We start from the raw sequence: 22,175 nt of genomic DNA, 5'->3' as shown, positions 1-22,175 counted from the left end.
ACCTTCAAAGCATAGATATCATAACATGGTGCTTATGTGTGCTTTAAACTCCCCGACAGTGCCCCTCCGGTCAGCTACCCCTGCTCCTGGGAGGGTGCTGGGTTCTCCTTGAGTGGTGGCTGTCGCTTCAGACAAAGGCCATCCCAGAGCTTTTATGCACCAGCTGTTTCTGCCTTCTGATCCTCCAGCTCCTCGCATGGTGCTAATTCCTCGCCGCTTGTCTCCCAAGTTACCCGCTGCGATGGGGAGCCAGGTCTTTGCGCGCTGATGATTGATGCTGAGCTCCGATAACGCGACCACGTCGCTGTGGGTTGGCTGTGACCAGCAAGGTTTGCTACTGTGTCCTGTGGGGGTTGGCTCCTGCAGAGGTTGGTTTGCTTCTGTAATGGATCTCTGGGGAGTGGCTTTGGGAAATTGTGTTTATCTGTGGAAATGTAGCACTGTAGGCTGCAGGAATATGGAAAAAAAACCCCAACACACCAGCATGTTGCTCTTGGGATTTCCTTTCCCAACTGATTGATTACTTCTCTTCTCATCGGAGCCCTGGCCCGAGCCAGTGTTTGGATCTGCCGTCACAACAGAGTGATTAACTGGGAGCTGCTTATTCCCAGCAGGAAAGCGTGATTTCCCACTTCAGAGCTTGGACAAAGGCCTGTCGGCTGCATTCGCTCTTACACTTCTGCTGCAGGATTTGCTCAGCAGACCCCTGGGCATCCCTTGTTTTGAAGCCTGAGCGGCTCAGAGCGGGTGCAGCCAGCAGGTTACCCGGGCAGGAGGCCGTGTGTGGTGGATACCCACCACGAGCAGTGCAGGTACAAGGGACACACACCATGGGTGCCCAGGAGAGGGGAGCGTGTGATGTGGGTACCACAGGTGGGGAACATGCGTTGCAGGTACCCAGGGAAGGGACCATGTGTGCCACCAGTCTGGTGTGGTTCTGCTCCCTTGAGGAAGGCTTAGATCTTTCCCGTTCAGGTGATGCGCCAGCCAGGGCTGCTCAGAGCTATGATGGGAACCAAAAATCAGAGACAGTTGGGGATGCACTGGTCTGTTGTGGGGAGGTGTGCTCCAGCACCGGACCCAGCTGAAGGACCACTGTCACAGCAGTCTGAGCTCCTGCTGGCACGGCGAAAGGTGGCAAAGCTGACACCAAACTCTGCTTCTGGCCTGTGCACCCATCACCCATCTCGCAGTTCTGCTGAGGACTGTGCTGGGTCTCACTCATCGGCGATGCTGGTTTCATGACCAGCAGCCTCTGAGCAAGCCTGAATTAAATTGATCTCAGCCTAGGAAATCCATCAGCAGCCACCAAAAGTGTCTGAGCTGGTGCTGTACAGCTCAGGTCTATACATCTGTGTACACTGTAAAGGGCAAAATACGACTTGGCTTTTATTACTTTAATTAAAACATGAGTGAAGAGTATGAGATTCATATTAAATTGTATTTTCCTGGCTGCTGTGTGAAGGAGCTAACTGATCTGATTACCATGAAGATTACAAACTATCAAAGTGAAAAAGAGCTTTTTGCAAGTATTTCATATTAAACCTTCAAACATAACACTTTAAGAATAATTATAGTTGTATTACTGGAAAATGATTCATGAATTCTGAATAAATATAAGACCCTTAAAGGGAAATGTTCCAAGACCACAGTTTTCGTTCCAATCTGATGAAATTTAGTATCATTTTGCAGCTGTAGAATAAAATGAAAAAAAATATGTACATAGACTGTATTGAGTATGTGTCAGACTAAACTAATGAGATTTTTTTCATCAACTCTAAGCACGCACACAGACAAATGGAATAGCCATTCTCATTTTCCGTAATAGAAAGCACCGAAAGAGAAGGCAGAAAGGATCTTACTGCTCACAAGTCTTTATTCTACCCTTGATTGTTAAATAATATATTTTAAGTTCTCATATCTCGCCTGCAGAATGTTTGAACTGACATTAATGGGTATATAAGAGAAAAGAGCGAGCTAAAAAAAAAAGAAAGAAGTGAGGAAGGGTTAGGATTGGGAATTTTATTAATATTCCCAGCGGGCTGTAATAAAGATACTTTTCACACAATACAGTGAATGTTTACAGCAGACAATTTAGTTTCCTTCCAACAATTATGAGAGAAATTGAATCTCAGGAAATGTTAGTTTTCTCTAAAATTAGACATAACAATAAAGATAGCCCTGAAAGTTTAGCGAGGAGGAAAGAAAAGGAAAAAAGGAAAAAAAAAAAAAAGCCATCAGTCTCTGGAAGGCAATTTAGCAAATTTATTTTAAGAATTCCAGATGACTTCTGAACAAACCCAGACACCGTGGAGGCTTGTGCTCCCCACGCCGTGCTTGAAGCCGGAGGCTGCTTTTCTCTCAAGGAGCCTTTTTTCCCCCCAGACTTGTCAATTCCTGGCTCCTTTTGGAAGCGAATACCCAAAATGTGCTTGTTTCCAGCACAGACCCCGCCGGAGGAGGATGCCCATCGCTTCTGCAAGCACGTGGGGCACAAGGTGGTAGCAGGTCACTCTCCTCCACATGCAGGTCAGGATGCTCCAAGCCTGGGAGCCCACACTGGTGCCAAAGGGAAGGAGTGTGGTCCTCACCTGCCAACGTCTCATCCCAGGGCAGGTTTCCCTGCATTGAACACATGAAAGGGAATCAGGGCTATTTACATCAAAAAATAGCAAAGCTGTAGTTGCCCCATAACATCAAACCAGCAGGATGTTTGCTCACCTGAGGGCTGGGAAGTCGCAAGCTGTGTATTTTTGCATGAGTATTTGCATGTCTTCTCGCAGGTGCAGCTAACGTTGCTGCTCGTGCAAAGGGAATGTTTCCTCCCCTCCCTTGCACGAGCGCAGAGCTCTGCAGGCAGTCACACGTGGGTTCACACGCACAGAGGACGAGTTAGCACAACACTGGGAGCTCAGGCCTCTAAGTTTTTCCCGAGAAAATTGGTCAGGAAATGTCAAGAGAGGAGCCGCAAGGAAAGGATGGAAATTACTGGGTACTTGAATGCAACTTCAGGAATGAATTTCTTGTGCTCCCACTGAGATGCTGGGGATCAAAAAGGGACAGGCGCTCTGTAAAATGCAGAGAACTCCGAAGCTCTTTGAGCAGCTCATGCTATGGTGTTTAATTTTTGAAACGCCGCGATTTGAACGTTCTGCTTGCCCTGGTTTCCAGACTTCAGCACCGAGGATGTGCTGCAACGTGTGTGTTAGAGACACCTGCTCTCCTCTGCTTGCCTGCTTTTTGTTTTGTCCACGTAATCCTTGATTGCCAACTTCTGCCTCACTTTGTTCCAGCCTGGAAAGAGATTCTTGATATTTGATATCAAGATTAGGGATGGGAGGAGAAATGGTCAAAGCCGATGCAGCTTAGCTTGCAGCCAAGCTTCTCTAATAATCTTTCTCGAAAGGATCTGTCCCATTTTGGTCATGTTAGGGGCTGGACTGGGATGGTGCTTTTTGGTAACACCAAGTAGGACTCTGAGGTACCCGGGCTGGTGCCGGTATTAGCAATAGAAGGACTTGGCTCTGCGTTGTCACAGGTTAGTGGCAATATCTAGGCTTTGTGTGGGCTTGGGTTTGAAAGATGGCAGATGAAGCCCTTGAGTTCACTGGGCAAATGTGAATTTTTACCATGGCATTGATGTTTTGGCTTTGTTACCCACAGCCCTGTTGTGCTCAGAGTCTCCCTCACCTCTCCATTAGCATCTCTCTCTCATTTTGGCTCTTCCACCTCTGCCCGTTTCCCTTGGGACAATTCAGATTCCACCTGGCATGTTGTAAACGAGTAAAAACAATAGAAAAAGCTCTTCAGCTGCTTAATGAATGAAGTGTTTTGGCCTCTGGGTAGCTGGGGCTGGTTTTCTTTGGATGGAGCTGCTAATGGAGTGCCTGCTGCCTCATGCCTTGTGTGTTGGGTTGGATCCCTTGTAGTCATGCGATGAAGGTCGTGCTGGTGTTGATGTGAGCCCTCTTGCACCTTTATCTCCTCTGCAAAGCTCATCTCTGTGTCAGCAAATGCTGTCTGTTGCCTCTATCGCTGCCAGTGCCTACAACAGTCCTTTCTCACCGCCAGCATTGGAGGTGGTCACTGCTACAGGCTCCTGGCCATGACCAGCAGCTTGGTGTCCCAGCTGTCCTTCTAGACAGACAATTGTCACTACTTTAGGGAAACATTGCTATTTTGATTGTTAATTTGATGGTTTTCCTTTTTGCTTTCCTCCTCAAAGGATGTTGCCCACTCTAGCTGTTCATTTTGTTCAGGTTACGTAATGCTTTAGAAGGTATTTGATGAGTATCTGTGATTTAGGACATAGATGAGTCCCTTGCAGCAATGTGTGTGTTCCTGCCTATTTTAGATACCATACATAAGCCTGTTTTTATTAAAGGAAAAAAAATTGTCAAAATTGTTCAAGATAAAATCTGATTGTTTCCCAAAATGCACATATTGGAGGCTTAAGGCTGAGATTTTCACACCTAGGCTGGGAATTTGGATACTTGGCCACGCACCACGTTACAGTCCTCACACTTTTGTTGTGAGTCTCTTGGTGCTTCGTGCTTTCCCTAACAGCCCGTCACCTTTGTGCTCTTGTGATGTGACAGCTTCTGCTTTGGACAAGCGAGTAAATGAATAAAATTCTTGCGCTCATGGTTGGGGAGGAAGGCTTGTGACCGTGGTGCTCAGAAACTCAGTAAACGCAAAGGAGGCAGAGAGAGATCCCAGGTGGTTATCTTGACATCTCATGGACCAGGAGGACTGGCACGTTGATGAGTTTTGCATATTTAGGGTCTGCAAGGAGTGAGGCATCCTGATCTCATAGTTAATCTTTAATATCTCCTTTGATCAACCAAAGCCAGGTCATGCTTAGCTGCAGACAGACGTTGCCTGTCTTGGCGTTGGAGGCAGCAGCCTCCCAAACCCAATCAACTTGAAATCACGTCGATGCTCTTGTCATCTCATCTCTGGGTTTACTTTGGCAAAACTGACTCAGAGATATCTGGCTTTGGCACTTCTCCCGTGTGCTGGAGCCAGGTTCTGGGGCTGAGGGTCTTCAGGATGACATGGGAGGCTGATTTATGCGCTGGTGATTTCAGCTAATTTCCTTTTCCTATTTCGGCAACTTCCTGGCAGTCTGAAATGTTGTGCAGTGGATGGACGCGTAAAGGATTTCAAGCTCCTCTTGGGGATAAGAAGGAGAGAGGGGAGGGAAGAAGGTGGCATTTTACAAAGCATTGATATGTTCTTAATTTTAATAAAATAATAAAATAAAAAAAAGGTAAGCGGCACTTTAGCTGCTAAGGCGACAGGCGCTTAAGCAGCACTGAATAAATACATAAAACATGTTTGCTGAAGGCATTTGTCGTTGGAAGTTTAAACATGAAACATGCCTGCTTCGTCTGATACCGTAATAAAGCAGAGATGTTCAAAGAGCCGTTAGTGGTGCGCTGCTACGGCTTTACATCTTCACTGCACGTACCGAGGAAGGTGCGTTATATCAGCGATGCCTCGGTGAGTTTTGCCCCTAGAAGGGAGAGTAAGTGAATCCTGGGAGGGATTTCAATGTGTCTTGGACTTTTTCATAGTGCGTTTCTCCTTCTGGATTGATGGACGTGGCTGTTCGGGTATCGTTCCCTTGTAAAGTGCTGGGGCAGGGCCATGGGAGGCAGCAGCTCTACCATTGTCCCGCTGTCCCCAGGCTTAATAAAAGCTGGCTCCGGGCCTGCTGAGACAAATAAACAGGTTTGTGTATTTAGTTTTTTAAATTACAGGATAAGGAGGAGCACAGATACTCAATCCATTAAGAAATAACTAGGTGGGTGATTCACTACCATTTGTGTAAATGGCACTAACTCTGGTCTGCCTGCACAATTTATTAATACTTCACGGGAGGGGAAAGAAAAAAAAAAATTATTTTAATCTCATAATGGATGATGAGCTGTGAAATTGCTTCTGCAGCAGCTGGGCACCCTGGGGGAGGTGCTAGATTGCACCACATTATGCAAACTCTCCCCACATCTCTGCCTTCCTCGTGCTAATCAGACACGTCAAATCTGGGCGATGGGGAGGGTGATGCCACTGCTGCTCTTGGATTTTATTACTTTTTTCTCTTTTTTTTAATATATATGTGGTTTTCTTGTCAATTCTCTTTGGGGTCCCACGTCTGCCTTTGGAAGCATGTGGGCTCAAACCTGAGCATGTTTGTGGTGAGTGATGCTTTGGGCTTTGCAGGTCCTGGCCTGTCCCTGCTGCCGCTCACGAAGTGAAATAACTGGAAATTTAGGAAATGTACTGGGGCTGACCCAGTTTGTGGTCTCCTCTGGCCAGAGTACCAAGAGCTGTTAGTGTTGAACAGTGGCTGCCGTCTGCCTTCGTAGGCGTGGGCCGGGATGATGAGTGGGATTGACGCCCGGAGCGCTGTGAAGGTTTGTTTGTCTACTAAAAGGTGTCGTGGTTTAGCCCAGCCGGCAACTAAACACCAGGCAGCCGCTCGCTCACCGTCACCCATCCCCAGGGATGGGGAGGAGAATTAGAGGGGAAAAGAGAAGGAGACCCTTGGGTTGAGATAAGAGCAATTTAATAATATATGAAAATATAGAGAGATAAATGATGTTAATAGTATACACAGACAAGTGATGCGCAGTGTAATTGCTCACCACCCGGTGACCAACACCCGTCCCATCCCAGCAAACGATCCTGAAATAGGTAAGTCCCAACACCACAATCCTGGATGAGCAAAAGGCCTGGATAGAGAATGAGAGCGAAAGAGCGCTCCAAGGGTCCAGGAGAGCCCTCCCAGAAGAGTTCCTGGAAGACGAAAAGCTCTTCTTTTGGTCAACCCTCATCTATATGCTAGGCATGATGTTTCATGATATGAAATACTCTGTTGGCCAATTTGGCCCTCCATCCTAAGTCTAAGTTCAAATCAATCCTAAGGGCAGTTGGGGACCCTCTGTCCCATCCATGTCCCCCCGCAGCCTGTTGTGCTCCTGCACACTGGCAAACACGGGAAGCTGAAAGGTCCTTGATGTCTCACCAACTGTAACCATCAGTGCGCTACCAATATTCTGCTCGTAACAAATCCCAGACTAAATCCAAAACACAGAGTTCTTCCAGCTGCTAAAAAGAGAAACTAACTCTGTCCCAGCGTTAGAAAATTTGTCTGTGCTGATGGGAAAAAAAAAAAAAAAGTCAGGGTACATCTGGGAGAGGAAAAGACTTGATTCAAGGTGGGTTGTGGTGCTGTTACGGCTTTGCTGGAGGATCTTTCTGCAGACATCTGGGTAAAGCAGTGTTTGCCACGCTACCTGCCTCTGCCGGCCACGTGCAGAGGGCTCAGACATGTCCTTTGAGATGAAACTCTGAAAAACTTGCTACAAAGCATCCGTGCAAAGTGTGCCACAACGGGGTTTTTAATCCCTTAACCCCACGCCTTCAGTTTTGAGCATAAGGGAAATACTTTCGAAGACAAAAACCAAAAGGGGACAAGCGTGGTACAGAATGTGGTTTCCTTCCTGCTCTGGGTCCTTCTTGCTCCGCTGAAGCCAGGTGGAATTAATTTCTTAGAGTGCTTTTTACTAATTCTTCCTTGCATGCACTCCAGTCCCGTTTTCAGGCCGCCTTATCTCTTGACCTGCTTACGGTGCATTATACATCATTATATAATGTACCCGTGGCTCAGCGCGAAATCCCGGATCCGTACAGCCCAACAATGGATTTCTGTGAAGTGCACTGATCTTATTATGCAAGTTCAGTATGCCATGAGACAAAAAAGGCAATTATGTAAAATCCGCTCTCCTCAAATAATTCCCAGAAACGCACGATGTTCTTGAGTAGAATATGATCCTATTCCTTGTATTTGCTTCCAGGCGAGATACCAGGAAAGAAAAGAAAAGAGGTTATGTTAGTCTGGCCCAGTTGGTCTAATTTTAGATCCCCATCAGCTCCTCTCTCGCCGGATGTACAGTCCCTTTAATATATTTTAAAAACAGGCAAAAATCATTATAAACAATTTTAAGGAGGCTGATTGTGAGACAGATGACAGAGGGTACACTTTGCCAACGTGGAGTGGAGCTTGCACATCTCCGAGCTTTCCCTGGAGCACTACCACGTTTGCTGTGAGAAGAATAGGGAAGAATAGCCACAAAACCACGTAGTGGAATGAAGCAGTTCTCTCATCAGTGTAGGGAGGCAGCTAAAACATAGGTGAAGCTAGATGTTACTACAGGTGATCCAGAAGCAACTACACATCAAACATGCCTCACCGTCCTGGCCCTGCTTGTGAAGATACAACAAGGAGTTTTCAGGAGCTCTAGTTCTTGCCGACATTTGCGTAAGCCAATATTGAATGCTTCTGAAAGCACTGTCGGCAGACTTGGAGCCTTAATATCCTCTCTGCTGATGTGGAAGTTGAAGGTCTTTGTTGTAGGGACGTGGTGTTGCCATACAGAGTTCAGCCTCCCAAGCTGGAGATGGGGGGTCTGGACGTAGCACCTCTACCGTAACGGGAATACCCCAGCGTGGATCAGGACAGCATGGGGCAGAGGAAGGTGACACCTGGACATGCTCTGTCTCATGAAAATGGCATTTCAGACGAGTAACAACAGGAAATCTGCAAAGCAGTAGGTTGGGGTGAATTTCGTGAGGAGCCTGGAGAACTCCCTGCTGCTAGATGTTGATGTCAAGAATGTAACAGAGATGCAAGGAGGTGGAAGGATGAGGTAGGTGAAAGGGAGGGATGAATTGTTGTGTTCTCTGAGGAGCTTCCATAATTGTTCACTAGGGATTTTTAGATCTCCAAAACACTAGCTGGTACTGGCTAACTTTTAGGTCAGCATGTTTGACCAGACGAACTGCTGGTCCAATTGCTTACATGGGTCTTGAGTTCTTGAGAGGATAGTATGTGGTCATGGGTTTCCATTCCTCCCTCCTAATTTTGAGAGCTTTTCTCCCCAGAATATACGTGGTGGCATGAGAAGGTGGACCTGGAGGGACAGTTGTCCCAGCAGGTTCAAGTGGAGCTCTGTTCTGGGGCATGCTGTGGCTCTGACGGAGTCCGTCCCTGCGCTCCCTTACAAGGCTGTTGCTACCTTGCAACCAAAGGAGGAAAGGCTGAGGTATCCGAGGTGGATCACATTTTTCTTCCTCATTATTCCTAGGGGTAACTACTTCCAAAACTCATTTTTGTCTGTGTCACTGGGGAATTAGAGGTCTGTCTCTCTCCCTCTTCCCCAGAAGGATAAACACAGCATTACTAATCCTTTATATACCCCTGCACGCTGCACTGCTGCTTCCATGCATGTAGATCTGCCTTTATGGTAACTGTAACCTTTTCTTGAACCAGAGATTTTCCTGAACAAGAGCCCTTTGGGGGCTTGTGTGGGCTTTCCTGGATACATTTTTAATAAACACAATAATTTGACTGCAGGCCCATTACCTATCGCCTGTTTGTTCTATCGGATAGTCATTTCCATGCCTGCAAAACCCACTAACTCATAGGGCAATCAAAGGAAGAATGACAAGCAGGACAGAATTGGTATGTGTTGTGATAAACCAGTCCATCTTCAGCATCACGTGCGCCGTAGCTTTATATATTGCCTGTAAAGAATGGCCTTAAAAAGATATTAAATCTTTAGAAAAAATCAAGCCTAATTGTAACTATATTTTTGTTTTCCATTTTGGTTTACGTACAGTATATGACTTTTGCAGAGACATTTTTATTCCAGGAAAATGACAGGCCAACAAGAAGCCATAATTGCACTGATTTTTAGAAGTGCCTGCATTACTACAGATCTGATGTACTGCAAGACATGAATCAGAAAAATTCTATTAAAAAATCTCTTGAATGGCTGACACAGGAGTATTATCCACGATGATTAATTTGACTTGGTCATTATGAACACAGACAAGTCTGACAAAATTGCATTTCATTCCCCACTGAATTCATAAAATCACTATACACATAATAAGAAGTTATAGTTCCCTGCTATCCACTATTCTTGACAGGATTCCAGTTCTGGATAAGATACTGATTAAAAAAAAAAAAAAAAAGTGAGGGGAGAGAGGGAGTTGGGAGCTTTTTTCAAAGCCTACAATAGGGCTGATTTCTTTTGCTCTAAATTGTTCATAGAACTCCATTATTTTTACTTTTTTTGGTGAAGTGGTGATGCGGGTCAACCGCAGGTTTGGACAATGTCAAACTGGCCGTGACCTCTTGTTTGCATCGAAGGGATGCGGTAGGAATGCACACACGTGCTTCACGTGGTGAATGCCCAGAAGCCCTGTGGGGCTGTACCCGAGGGCGCAGGGCAGGGACCGTCACCGCTGCTGCCTCTGGTCGGCCACAGCCGCCAGCGAATCCTCACCCGGATTGAGTCTGGGGATTGTCCATCATACAGCTGAGTATTAATAACCAGTAGCTTGTTCTTCAACAGGTTGCCCAGAGAGGTGGTGGATGCTCCATCCCTGGAGACGTTCAAGGCCAGGTTGGACGAGGCCCTGAGCAACCTGATCTAGTTGGAGATATCCCTGTTCCTTGCAGGGGGGTTGGACTAGATGACCTTCGAAGGTCCCTTCCAGCCCTAACCATTCTATGATTCTATGATTCATTTCCCACCCACGTAAATGAGGAGCCAATGGGCAGGTTGAGGACAGAGAGTCCCAAGAATGTTGTTTCTGGATTTGGTGGCATGTAAAACAAAAAATACTTTTCCAGTGAGCAGCAGAATTGGGTTCACGCCTCCCAAAACTCTATCTTTTTCTGAGTGAACTGAGATTTTCTGTTCCCTCTGAACATTCCTGGCTGGTTCCCTTCCCAGTCCCCATCCTGCTGAGCAGCAAGGCCCCACATTGCAGGCATCCATTCGTTGCTGGAGCAGCTGGCCAAGGAGATTATTAGAGCAAATGTGAATGTTCAGGACCCTGGTACCTCCCTTCTGTGCTCATGTGGTTTTATGAAACTTGTAGAAACGAGACCTTTTTCTGCTTTGTCAAATTTGGTTGAAACCATCCAGCAGGCTCAGCTTTTGGAAGACCCATGGCTGTGTTACTGCATGGAGTTGGTGCCTGTAGGAGATGGGACAAGGTCAACTTATGTTGAGTTGGAAGGTGAACGTCCAGCTCCATTCAAAGCAGCACTGTGGCTGAGCTGGAGGCTGGATTTCTGCGGCAGATTGTCGTGGTGCACAGAGCCTGCATCACAGCGATGGCGGCACGATAGGAGGAGACGGTGAGGTACAGGGAACGCGGAGGTGTGTGCCCGCTCTTTGGGTGAACCAACATTTCCTTGGGATTTAAAAGCCCACTACTGCAGGTATGGAAGGGGAGCCCAGAGGCAGGCAGAGCCCAGCCTTCCCGCAGGTTGCCGGCCGCGCCGCTGTGCTCCCAACCTCCCGAACATCATGCAGACGCTTCCAATGCATGTTTGTGTTCATGCAAGAACTCATTTTTCCCTTTTCAACCACATTCCCATAGTCAAAAACCTGAGCATGTGAAAATTCATGTAAAAGGGGCTGGGAACACTTCAAAGACAATTTGTAGATTGTATGTGACTGACTTAATAAATACTTCTTTACAGTATTTATCCAGCTCTACCCAAGGAATTCATTGGCCCTGCTATTCACGCGCTGGATCTCCGTGTGCGAAGACGAGGCAAATCAATTTCCATTCCTAAGACCCAGAGCTGCTGACGCGGAAAATCAGTGCTACTTCACTTCTTGGCACGGGGCGTTGGGAATCACAGGTGTGAGCGCAGCCCTTCGGCACTACCCCCCAGAGGAGTGGTGCCGAAGGGGTCTGCAGCCCCCGGGTCACCCTGCGGCGAGCACCGGGCCATTGCCCTTGCTGGCCCCAGAGCGTTTCGCTGTAATTTGCAATGTCCAAGTGACTTCCACCATCTCCTGCCACCTGAACTATCGTTTCTGTCCCCATGGGTTCAGTGCTTTGCACCGAGCAGAAAACCTCTGTGGTTGACGTGCTGGAGAAACATATTGAAGTCCCCTTCTTGCAAAGATGATCGTGCCTGTGCTGAGTGGTGCGTGTGGTGGGAGAGCAGTTTGGAGGCTTTCAAGGGAATGCAGGGTAGCTTGTCTTCATTAAGCTTTGGTTTTCACTTATTCATCGTGTTTGGACTCTTTTCCGCTTTATATGGCTCAAGATCTTCTCTCAAGTTGGTGTACCCTGCAGCTGGTGTGAACATGGGCACACAGTGAATCCTTTTGTAGGTATGTAAGAGAGATAGGGAATGGCTCTGTATGAAAGAGCAATGTGCTCATCTGGATTCTGAACTGATCGGATGCATCATCCAGCTTTCGTGAAATCAAGATACCCGACAAGCCACCTGGTGGTTTTTCTGCAGCCCTTTTCCCAAGTTGTCCTGATAGAGCTCATAGAGTCATAGAATGGTTTGTGTTGGAAGGGACCTTCAAGATCATCTAGTTCCAACCCCCCTGCCATGGACAGGGACACCTTCCGCTAGACCAGGTTGTTCAAAGCCTCATCCAACCTGGCCTTGAACACTTCCAGGGATGGGGCAGCCACAACTTCTCTGGGCAACGTGAGGCACTGAAACAGGTTCTATCTGATCTAAATCTCCCCTCTTTTAGTTTAAAGTCATTACCCCATGTCCTATCACTACATGCCCTTGCAAAAAGTCCCTCTCCAGCTTTCATGTAGCCCCCCATGTAGGAGGGGAGTGCTCTCTCACAGCCCTTTGGGCCCCAGGTCCTGCTGCCGTCCCCATGTCCAGCCAGGCTCTGCTGGGAGGGTGGGCATTGCCATTGCTACTCATGGGACAGCATGGGCAGCCCATAACCTCCATGTCCTCCCTGCTCTTCATGCACACCAGGAGCTCAAGGTGTAGCCCTTGGTCATACCTCTCAGCTTCACAAATAGCAATGTTTTCCTCACTTTGCATACCTGCCAGGCTTGTTTTGGTCTGCTTAGACCTGTCTAATCTCTGAAGTATCTTGAGGATCACGTTCCTACAGCAGTAAGCTCTTGTGTTAGCTGCAGGAAAAAATTCGTTAGCAGATGAGGGATGGCACGGAGTCCATGCTGGTTTGTGTCACCTGGATGATTAGGGTGGGATGGATCACGCCAGCCTATGTATTTCCCTGTACCTTGCCAAGAATGAATGTTCTCTCTTAGGCTCATATTTACTGTTGAATGTTATTTGACAGGGCAAATATTTACCTGCAATAATACTGCAAATCTCTCTCTCTCCTTCTCGCTGTGAATAATATTTCTCTGAATCAATGCTTGGCTGCAACCCCTGGATCCTTGTGGATAATCACACAGAACATGGCTCAGTGGAGAATTGGGGTCACTGGACATTTGCCGTGCTGCTGAGGAGAAGTTTCCCAGGTCCTTGGTCAAGTTGTATCCTCTATGATTAATACCAACACACAGTGAAGAGATGGTGCGGGCCGGCTGTAGAGTGTTTAGTAAAGCAGGGCAGCACTTTCCTCCTCTCCCAAGAGGGAAAAGGCAGGAGAAAGCTGAAGCCTTAATTTGTAGATGTGCTCAGCTCTTGTGGCTCCCTCCTGAGTCACCTGCATGGCGAGTTCTTGGCATCCTTTTAAACACGGCCGTGGTTGAGGCTTTGGCAGAATCCCAGCTGGTCCCTCAAGAGCTGCACTGTAGGCAAGGAGGGAGTCAGAGAAGAGGCACTGTCCCCTCTTGGAGAGGCTCCATCCTGTCCCTCCGTCCCGCTGCAGGCAGAGCAGGGGTTTGGACCCTCCAGGGAGCCCTGCGGCGTGAGCCAAGAGCGTTTGCAAGAAGAGACTCGTCATTTCAGCTCATTTCAGTGTTTTAATTTGAAGAGGACTAATGCGTAATCACGACTGTCATCTGCTCGGCAGTGGAAAATCCTAGATCTTCCGTACTGGGCAGCCTTTTAGCAGAGCGAGCTTCTCTGCTCCCGCCTTTGGAGTCCTGGTGGGATGAATGGGTTCAGAGCAGCTCCCTAATCTCATTTGTAATGTATCCTTATAACGTATAATTGGCTGTTTAATTTCATTCCAATTAGCATAAGAATAGGAAATATCATCTACGGCGTAGCCCACGCGGTGGTACGAAGGGGCGTTGGGTGCTGCTGGTTTGAGTTGATGGCTTTTTGCGAGACCACCCTTCGTGGGGACGGAGACGTCACCTCGGACGTGTCAGTAGGCACCGCGTGTGACAACAAACCACCCCCGTTCCCACCCTCCCGCGTGTCTGTCTGTCTCATCTCCCTTCCTTATCTTTGTAGCCATCGATTTAAAACACATATAGAAGAAACGTGCCTTGCTTTGGAAAGTTGGTCGTGGTGCCAAGGGTGTAAGAGCTGGCAGGCACCGAGCCTGATTATGTTGATTGGATATTGTCTAATCTGATTGTGATTGTGTCCAGCTTTGATTGTGATTTCGGTATGTCTGCACAATACTGTAGGTATTCGGAAACCTTTGTGATTTAAACAGGTCTTTTTTTTTTCCTTTTTTTTTTTCTTTTTTTCCGTTTTTTTTTTTTTTTCCCCCAGCTGAATAGAGCAGAGGCAGAAACATGCGGGGGGTGCGGTGAGTGGGGTGATGGGGCTTTCGCTCTCCTTCCAAACCCACCTCAAAGCCTTCAGTGAGCTGCTCTGCCGCGACACGAGGAACTTGTCGTTTTGAAGAGAAGCTTTAGGAAACTTTGAGTGGGTTTTACATAATTTAGTGAAGTACAGCAAAGCCACTTGCTTATATACCTGATAACCAAACTAAACCGGTCGGAGGAACAAGTTTGCTGTGCAATGATTTATTTAAATCCCTTCCCGCAAAGCGTGGAGCGAAATCCTCTTAAAGAGCCGAGAAAGAATCGGTGTGCCTCGAAGCGCGCAGCCCGAACGGAAACCTGGTGCTAGATGTGTTACACGGGATCTGTCCGTCTGCTGCCGTGGACATCCCTCTCGGCCTCCTGCCTCTCCCGTGGAATACCACTGCTGGCCAGGAGCTGCCTGGGAAAATAGCTGGGCTCGAATTTCCCCCGAACAACACGTTCTCTATCTCAGCCCGGGCTCCGTCTTGGATTTCCCGTGTGCTCCTGTTTCCCCGCAGCCGGTGGGAATCTCAGGTGGAGGTGAAGGGGATGTGCGGTACCTGCGCTTTTTTCCGTCTCTTTTTGCAGCGGGGCAGGAGGTGGGGGTCCAGCCCTGGCTGGCGGGTGAGGCACGAGGCAGGAGCGACCCCCTGCTCCAACACCCTGGGTCTCTCCCAGGCAGTGCCGGAGCGTTCCCACTGGGAACCTTTCTACCTACCCATGGATACTGCCCGGCCCCCTGCCGCCTCGCCCACTGACTTCTAGTTAAATAATAGGGTTTATTTCACTTTATTAAGAGTTTTCTCTCTGCAGTCCGGGGTGATGAAGAGCACGGATCCAAGTGGGAGCTCTGGGGCAATGGATTAATAAAGCCTACAGCGCTTAACTGGTTTTGCACACATCTGGGGTTTTGCTCTTAAATCAAGTATTAAGTCAAAATCCAACCATGAAACTAGGTGATCTGAGAAATTTAGCTTAAAATCCGTGCGTATAATACTAGAGCTAATCAGAATTTCATATGCTATAATAATATGTGAAACAGTCGATGTTTAGAATAAGCCTCCTCTGCCAGACACTCATTATATTCTGCCTCGATAATTGATAATTTTGGATAGATTCACACTTACATTACGAAGCAAATATGTTTTTGTCTGAAGTGAAAAGGATTGCACGGGTGCTATAGCATATTCTTTCTCTGTATAAATTGGAACACTTAGAAGTAAACAAGGCACCAGCAAACCTGGGAAGCACAAGGAGCACCAACATCGCTGCAGGTTCATGGTGGCCTCGAGGGAGTGTCGGCAGGGAGGTGAGGGAGGGCTTGGCCAAGTGCAGTTTGGGTGAGGATATCAGGAAGGATCTCCATACATGGAGATACAAGGATCTCCATGTGTGGTGAAGTCATGCAGGCTTGCTTTAAAAGATTAAAAAACCATGTGCTGACTGCATTTCCAAACCTGGTTATAGCTGGAGTTTGTGAGGAATCAACAGGTATTTCATTCCCAAGTACTAGTTAATTCTACTGAGCTAATTCTCATAAACACTCTTGAAAATACAAACTGTAGATACTGTAAGAGCTGAGCTGGGTTCCCAGAGAAGGACTTTGCCTTAAAAATGCAGCAGCTGGTTGGGAAACAACCGTGCTCTCCTGGCTGTGGGCTCTGCGAGGTTTCTGCTGAGGTTTTGATGAGCTAAAGGTGTGCTGGAGGGACGCAGCATGGGCCAGGGAGCAGTGCCGATGTCCCAGGCGGATCCTGCAGTGTCCCTGGCGGTGGGGCAGCCCTGCCACACTCCCTATCTGCCTTCTATGTGGTTACAACCCGGTGGTGTCCGGGGCTGGAGGTGGCTTTTTCATTAAAACAAAACCATTTTCACTGGGATGTGCTTTTGTGTTTCTTAGGCAAATAATCACTTTTCTTTGCTGAACCAACAAGGCAGTGACACATTGCCAAATGTCTTTTTTATGTTTTAGACATATAACAGTCAGAACGAGAATAATGAAGACTATGAGATCCCTCCCATAACACCTCCTAACCTCCCCGATCCTTCCCTCCTCCACTTGGTGGACCACGAAACTGGATATCACTCCCTGTGCCACAGCCTCCCTCCGAACAGCCTGATACCAGCGTACCCCTACCAGAACATGGACCTGCCAGCCATCATGGTCTCCAACATGTTGAGTCAGGATGGGCATCTTCTCTCCAGCCAGCTACCCACGGTCAGTGACTATCCCCTCTTCTTATCTTTCGTTAAAGCCGCTCTGTTTGTCGTGTTACGAGTTCCGTTGAACATAGAAGGATGTTAATGATGAGATGTTTGCACTGGGGGTTGGGAAGGGCTGGTGACATGGTGACACAGCCCTACCTCACTCCGCTGCTGCCCACGAAGGTCGGGGTGTAGTGGCAGATGCTGTGGTCACCCACATGGCCATGCTCATGGTGGCAATTTTATGTTTCTAGTGTGGTGTCTTCCTGAGCCTTATGAACTGCTCAAGAGCAGGGGGGGGAGTTTGTTTTTCTCTGTGTACATCATATCCTCACTGAACTGAGCAAAGCACGTGTGCCCCAACCCCGTGTGAAGGCACCCAGCCAAAGCCCCTCGTTCATAGCCCCTACACCCCGCGTCCTTTCCCCTGCGGAGAAAAGCCCCCCCAGACCATCACCCCTGTGTCCTGCTGCCAGGGCGGCCCCAGTGGCATCAGCGGGAGAAGCGCAGATGCTCCATGAAGGCAAAGCTGTCCTCTGGATTTCGAGGGGAACAAGATCCCTCTGGCAAACTCAAGTTGCCTCTTGGCTCCCGCCGTGGCAAGGCGATACCTTGCAAAGTTTCAAATGACTCTTTGTAGGAATAAATAAGGCAGGGATAATGAAGTTAAGTGTGGCTCTGGGAAGAAACTTCAGGGCTAATTAGACCTTGCAATGCTTCTGGTGTCAGCAGCACCGGGGAAAGGTTGTGACTTGCTTTTGACAGTGGTATTGAATTAATACTGTTGCTGTTTAATAACATTTCCCTCTTTAGCAGATTTAGCCCTGTGGTTAGTTTTCTGCATTGTTTCTCTCTTAAGATCATTGATTTTCGTGGGTGCCGTTGGAAGGCGTCGATACCAAACAGAGTTAATTTTACTTAAATCGCACGGCTGCGAGTCTGCCTCGGCGCTCGCTGGAGAGCATTCGGCGTCGATTGCTTGAGTAGATAACGGGCTGAAGGGTAGTGATATTTAAATATTTAAATGGGATATTATCTCTTGGTCTAGGAAAATCCCAAGGCTTTCTAAAGTCTCGATGCGTCTCCCAAGCTTCATCGTTAGTGTGTTTAAGAAAAATATCATGTTCTGCCCATCAATATTGAACGCGGGCGTATTTCTGTGGAATTAAATATTACTTAGGCCTCTGTGTTAGCTTTTAGGTTCTTAGGTGATTAAAACATTCATTTCTGAGACAAAAAGAGTCAATTTCAGATGAAATATTTTTCCCTGGTTTAATTTAAAGCACAGCCCCTTTGCCTGACCCCTATTTTCATAACACGATAATTTTATCCTGTGTTGATTGTCTCGTTTTTGAGAGGTGATATTGCACTTATAAATCACTTTCTAAAATACCTAAAGAAACAAGAATAGTGAGATTTATTAAGCAGCTTCTGTACGTCTGAAATAATTTATTTTGGAGTAGTCCTTGAGAAATGTTCTCTTTCTAACTTTATGGTACTGTTTTACAAATGCAGCATCGTGACAATAAATCAGGACTGAGCCAGAGAAGATAAGAAGGAGGCTTAGTGGGCTGTAAACGTAGAATGGAGAGATTACAATTTGTTTGCCCCTTACCACGAAAATAAAAAATCCAGTGAACCCTGAATTTTCCAGCCAATAGTGAATTGAAACTGTTTGGTTTTGAGCGGAAATCCTTGGAGCTGTAACACATCTTCGGAGGTGCCAGCAGCAAGGGGGATAGGTCGGGGAGTGAACCGCGTCACACTTTTTAGGTCAGAATTAAATCCCGCCTTACCCTCTTGCCAAAGCCTTCCTTCCATCCCATCAGACTTCTCACACTGAACGATAACACCTTCTAGCCCCTTGGTTTTTTTTGCAATAAAATCATAGACATAGAGCAGATTTTTAAACTCACATAGTTCCTATCTCCTGCCCACATGCCCCTCAAGCCATAGCCCACTCGCTGGTGGCCCCACGAAGCCGGCCGTGCCTCGGGCATCGCAACGCCGGGTGTGCGATGGGCTACGACCCTGCCCGAAACTCAACCGCCTTCGGGTGGGCGTTTGTGTTCTTGACCCTCTGGGTCAAGAAAAGGGGCTCGTTTGTTGACACTTCCAAAAAGAGGGGGCTTCTTGCCACATGGGTAGCGATGGAAAGTTGGTCTGGGGATGAGCCTCACCTGAGCGCGGAGGAGGAGGAGGTGTGTGGAGGATGGGGCATTGTCCCAGGACCCACGTTGCTCATGCAAATGCTGGAGCCTCTCTCCTCGCTGCTGCTCTTCGCTGTGGTTCGTACTGGTTTTCGCATCCGCAGCTATTTCCTGCCTCGGCTGCCATGTCTTTTGGGTTGAATAACAGTGACAAATGACAAACAATTCAAGGTAAAACATTTAGGCACCGGTTAGACTTTTCCTCTAAAATTATAGCTTGAGCCTTGGGATTTTTTTAAGGCATCCTCAGGAAAAAAAATGTCTCAAGCTATTGGAAATAGGTGAGCTACGACTCAGGGAGAGCTATGGTGTTGGTGTTTTCCTCTACAGCTCAGAAGTGAATAAGGAAAATAGAGGTTCAGGTTGCCATCACCTTCAATGTCTCTTGTCCTGGGATGTCCCAGCAGTATCCTTAGGTTGAATTAAGCCTCCCAGTTCCTCTGCAAGGGAGAAGGCTGCTGCTCCTGTGATGCAGATGAATACAGAGTCAGGTTTAAATCAGGGCAGAAATTCCAGTGGCAGGATGAGAGCTGGAGAGCGAAGGTGGGTTTGCTGTGTGCCAGACCCTGCTTCTGGCTCCAGCCCGTCCCTGGGGTGTTGGGAGATGGACACCCTGCTTTGAGCAAAGGAGCTGTACCCTGATGAGGAAAAACCAAATCCGCTGTCATCTCTGTGTTTCCTTGTCCCTTCATCATCATCATCATCATCATCCAGAGCACCTTTCACACCACCGGCCTCTGCACGCTTCGCTCTACCCCGTTGACCAGGTCTGCGTCTACACAACATGGTTCTTCACTGCTGTTTCTGTCACGTTATTTCCTTTTCTTTATTTTTTTTTTTCCCCTATCAGTTTTCAGAAGTCAAGGGAGTTTTCAAACGCTGAAGGTGGGATGCAGGGAGCTGGAGAGGAGAGAAGGAGGGATGGGTGGACAAGAGCATGTGAAGAGCTGGCAGGAGATGCGGCGTTGGGAAAACCGACGGAGCGGGGTGCAGGGGGGCTGGGGAGGAGGCAGGGCTGGCTCCTTTGGGGAAGGCATGTGATTTTTTGTCTTGGTGACGAGAAACAAACAGAAAATTCTTAATACAGTGGATTTTTTTTTTCTTCTACTGTCCTTTCTTTTGCTATGGGAAAAGAGGAGGGAAAGAGGAGGAGTGGCAGGAGGGGAAGAAAATAGGAGAGATGTGATTTTCATTGAGAAATGGGAATACTTAGGAAAAAACAGTCAGAGGAAAAAAGATGTTTTCCTTGGAAGGAGAATGGCTTTGCCCACTGTGAGCATCCCAGCAGTGTCCTGGTGTGGACAAGCAGCCGCTGAGCCCACCGGGGGTCCGCAGGGCTGGGGCCACACCGGGGCTGGGACCGGGGGCTGCGGGGCCATGGGGAGGGGGCCGAGGAACACCGTGAATCGGCGGCGATCGCCGGCGAGGTGGGGAGGTGCCGGGTTAAGGAGCTGCTGTGAATAAATGAGATTTCAGAAGGGATTTCGTAGGACACATTTGACAGAAGCAAAGGGCAATCGAGGTCAGAGCTCAAGGACCTTCAATCCAGCGCAAACGTGTTTCCATAAATATTAGATAGTGGCGGAGGGGGCTGGGGGTATCTCTGCTGAGCAAGTGGGACAGTGCCCGGTACCCGGGTGCTGCGCTGGGCTGGGAGGCAGCTGGGAGCACCTGGTCAGGGTGACAGCACTGCCCGGAGCCCACCACAACTGCTTGGAAACCCCGAAATCTTGTGCTCCACCAAACCCAGTGAAGGACGTTGCCATGGTGGGACGTGCTGAAAAACCAGCCTGTTCTGCTGTGGCATGTGTTGTGGGGCTGCAGCTGCCGTTCTTCTTTCCTGCTCTGCCATGTCCTGGTGAAATCAGGGCACAGCCATGTATTTTTGTGTGGGAAGCATCATTTTGGCCATGTGGCAGCTGTTACAAGCAAACGTTGGCTTTGTAGCAGGTGTGTAGAGTTTGATTGGAGAGATTAGCAACGATGCCCGTGTCTGCATCTTCCTGGTGCTTCTCACGGTGAGAGATATTTGTGGCTATTTTAAAGGCACTAACATTCCCCATGGGATAACTTTTTTCTGCTCGCAGCAAGCTGGATCAGCAGCTCGAGTGAAGAAAAGGCTGCAGTCACAGCTTGGAAGTTTTTTCTTTCAGTTTATTGAGTGAAAACAAGTTATTTGAAAAATATTAAAAATCTCCAGCGATGCAAAGCATATTCATGATGTGAAAACAGCAAATTTCCAATTACCTGTGGAACTGGTTTATGGAGAGGGGAGAGAGTAAAGGGTAGATGGGGAGTGAATTGTGGCACAAGGGTGAGCGCAGCCCTGAAATTCCTGAAGAGTTGGTTGGTTGACTTGGTGATCTGAATAGCTGTTTCCCAGCGCTCCAAGGGCTCCAAGGAGAAACATCCTCTCAGGTGCCCACCAGAAGACCTTGAGCTAGGTCTTCCTCAAGGCAGGTTGCAAGACCAGCCCTCTGGCCATCTCTCTTGGCTCTGCAAGTCTCTCCCCAGCTCCTGTCCTTCCTGAGACCGCTGCTCCCCATCAAACATGGCAACATTTCTTATTTATAACCTGAGCCAGAGGCAGTGGGAATTGCAGGAGTTTTCTCTGGATAGCCCAGGGTATGACCCTAGGAACACAGTCAGGATACTCGATGATAGGCAACATGGCTGGATGTGGCTGTACAGACCCAGCGAGTGTTGGAAGTTTTCCAATAGAGGATGTGAGAAGGAAAATGATTAGATGTTGACAAAAAAGCCAAGTAAGAATGCCAGTTTTTTATCTAAGCCGTTGGAAGTACATGGTCCCGGTAGGCAATACAGCTTCCGTGTTGTTGGTAAATAGAATCATAGAACCATAGAATGGTTTGGATTGGAAGGGGCCCTAAAGATCATCTCGTTCCAACCCCCCTGCCATGGGCAGGGACACCCTCCACTACACCAGGTTGTCCAAAGCCTCATCCAACCTGGCCTTGAACACCTCCAGGGATGGGGCATCTACAACTTCTCTGGGCAACCTGTGCCGGTGCCTCACCACCCTCAGAGGGAAGAATTTCTTCCTTCTATCTAATCTAAATCTACCGATCTAAATCTAAAGACTTCCGATACACAAATATTTCGATGTCTTTAAGTCACTGCCTGTTCAAATGAGCCATTTAAAGTAACCTACATCCCAGTGCAAGGTAGGTGCAGCAGTGCCCGTTCGAGCAA

At 47.9% G+C, this 22,175-nt stretch overlaps 1 protein-coding gene across 1 annotated transcript in view; it reads left to right on the top strand.

The window, feature by feature from the left end:
* TOX2 (TOX high mobility group box family member 2) overlaps positions 1 to 22,175 on the top strand; it is a 152,340-nt gene that overhangs the window by 72,447 nt on the left and 57,718 nt on the right. The window contains exon 3 of the mRNA XM_086622990.1: positions 16,520 to 16,765. Coding sequence (XP_086479116.1) covers positions 16,520 to 16,765 — 246 coding nt within the window. The remainder of the gene's footprint in view (positions 1 to 16,519; positions 16,766 to 22,175) is intronic.

The sequence above is a fragment of the Tauraco erythrolophus genome, chromosome 18 (genome assembly GCF_009769465.1).
Source record: "Tauraco erythrolophus isolate bTauEry1 chromosome 18, bTauEry1.pri, whole genome shotgun sequence".
Lineage (NCBI taxonomy): Eukaryota > Metazoa > Chordata > Aves > Musophagiformes > Musophagidae > Tauraco > Tauraco erythrolophus.
The sequence above is the reverse complement of the archived record's forward strand: the minus strand, read 5'-3'. Positions and strand labels throughout refer to the sequence as shown.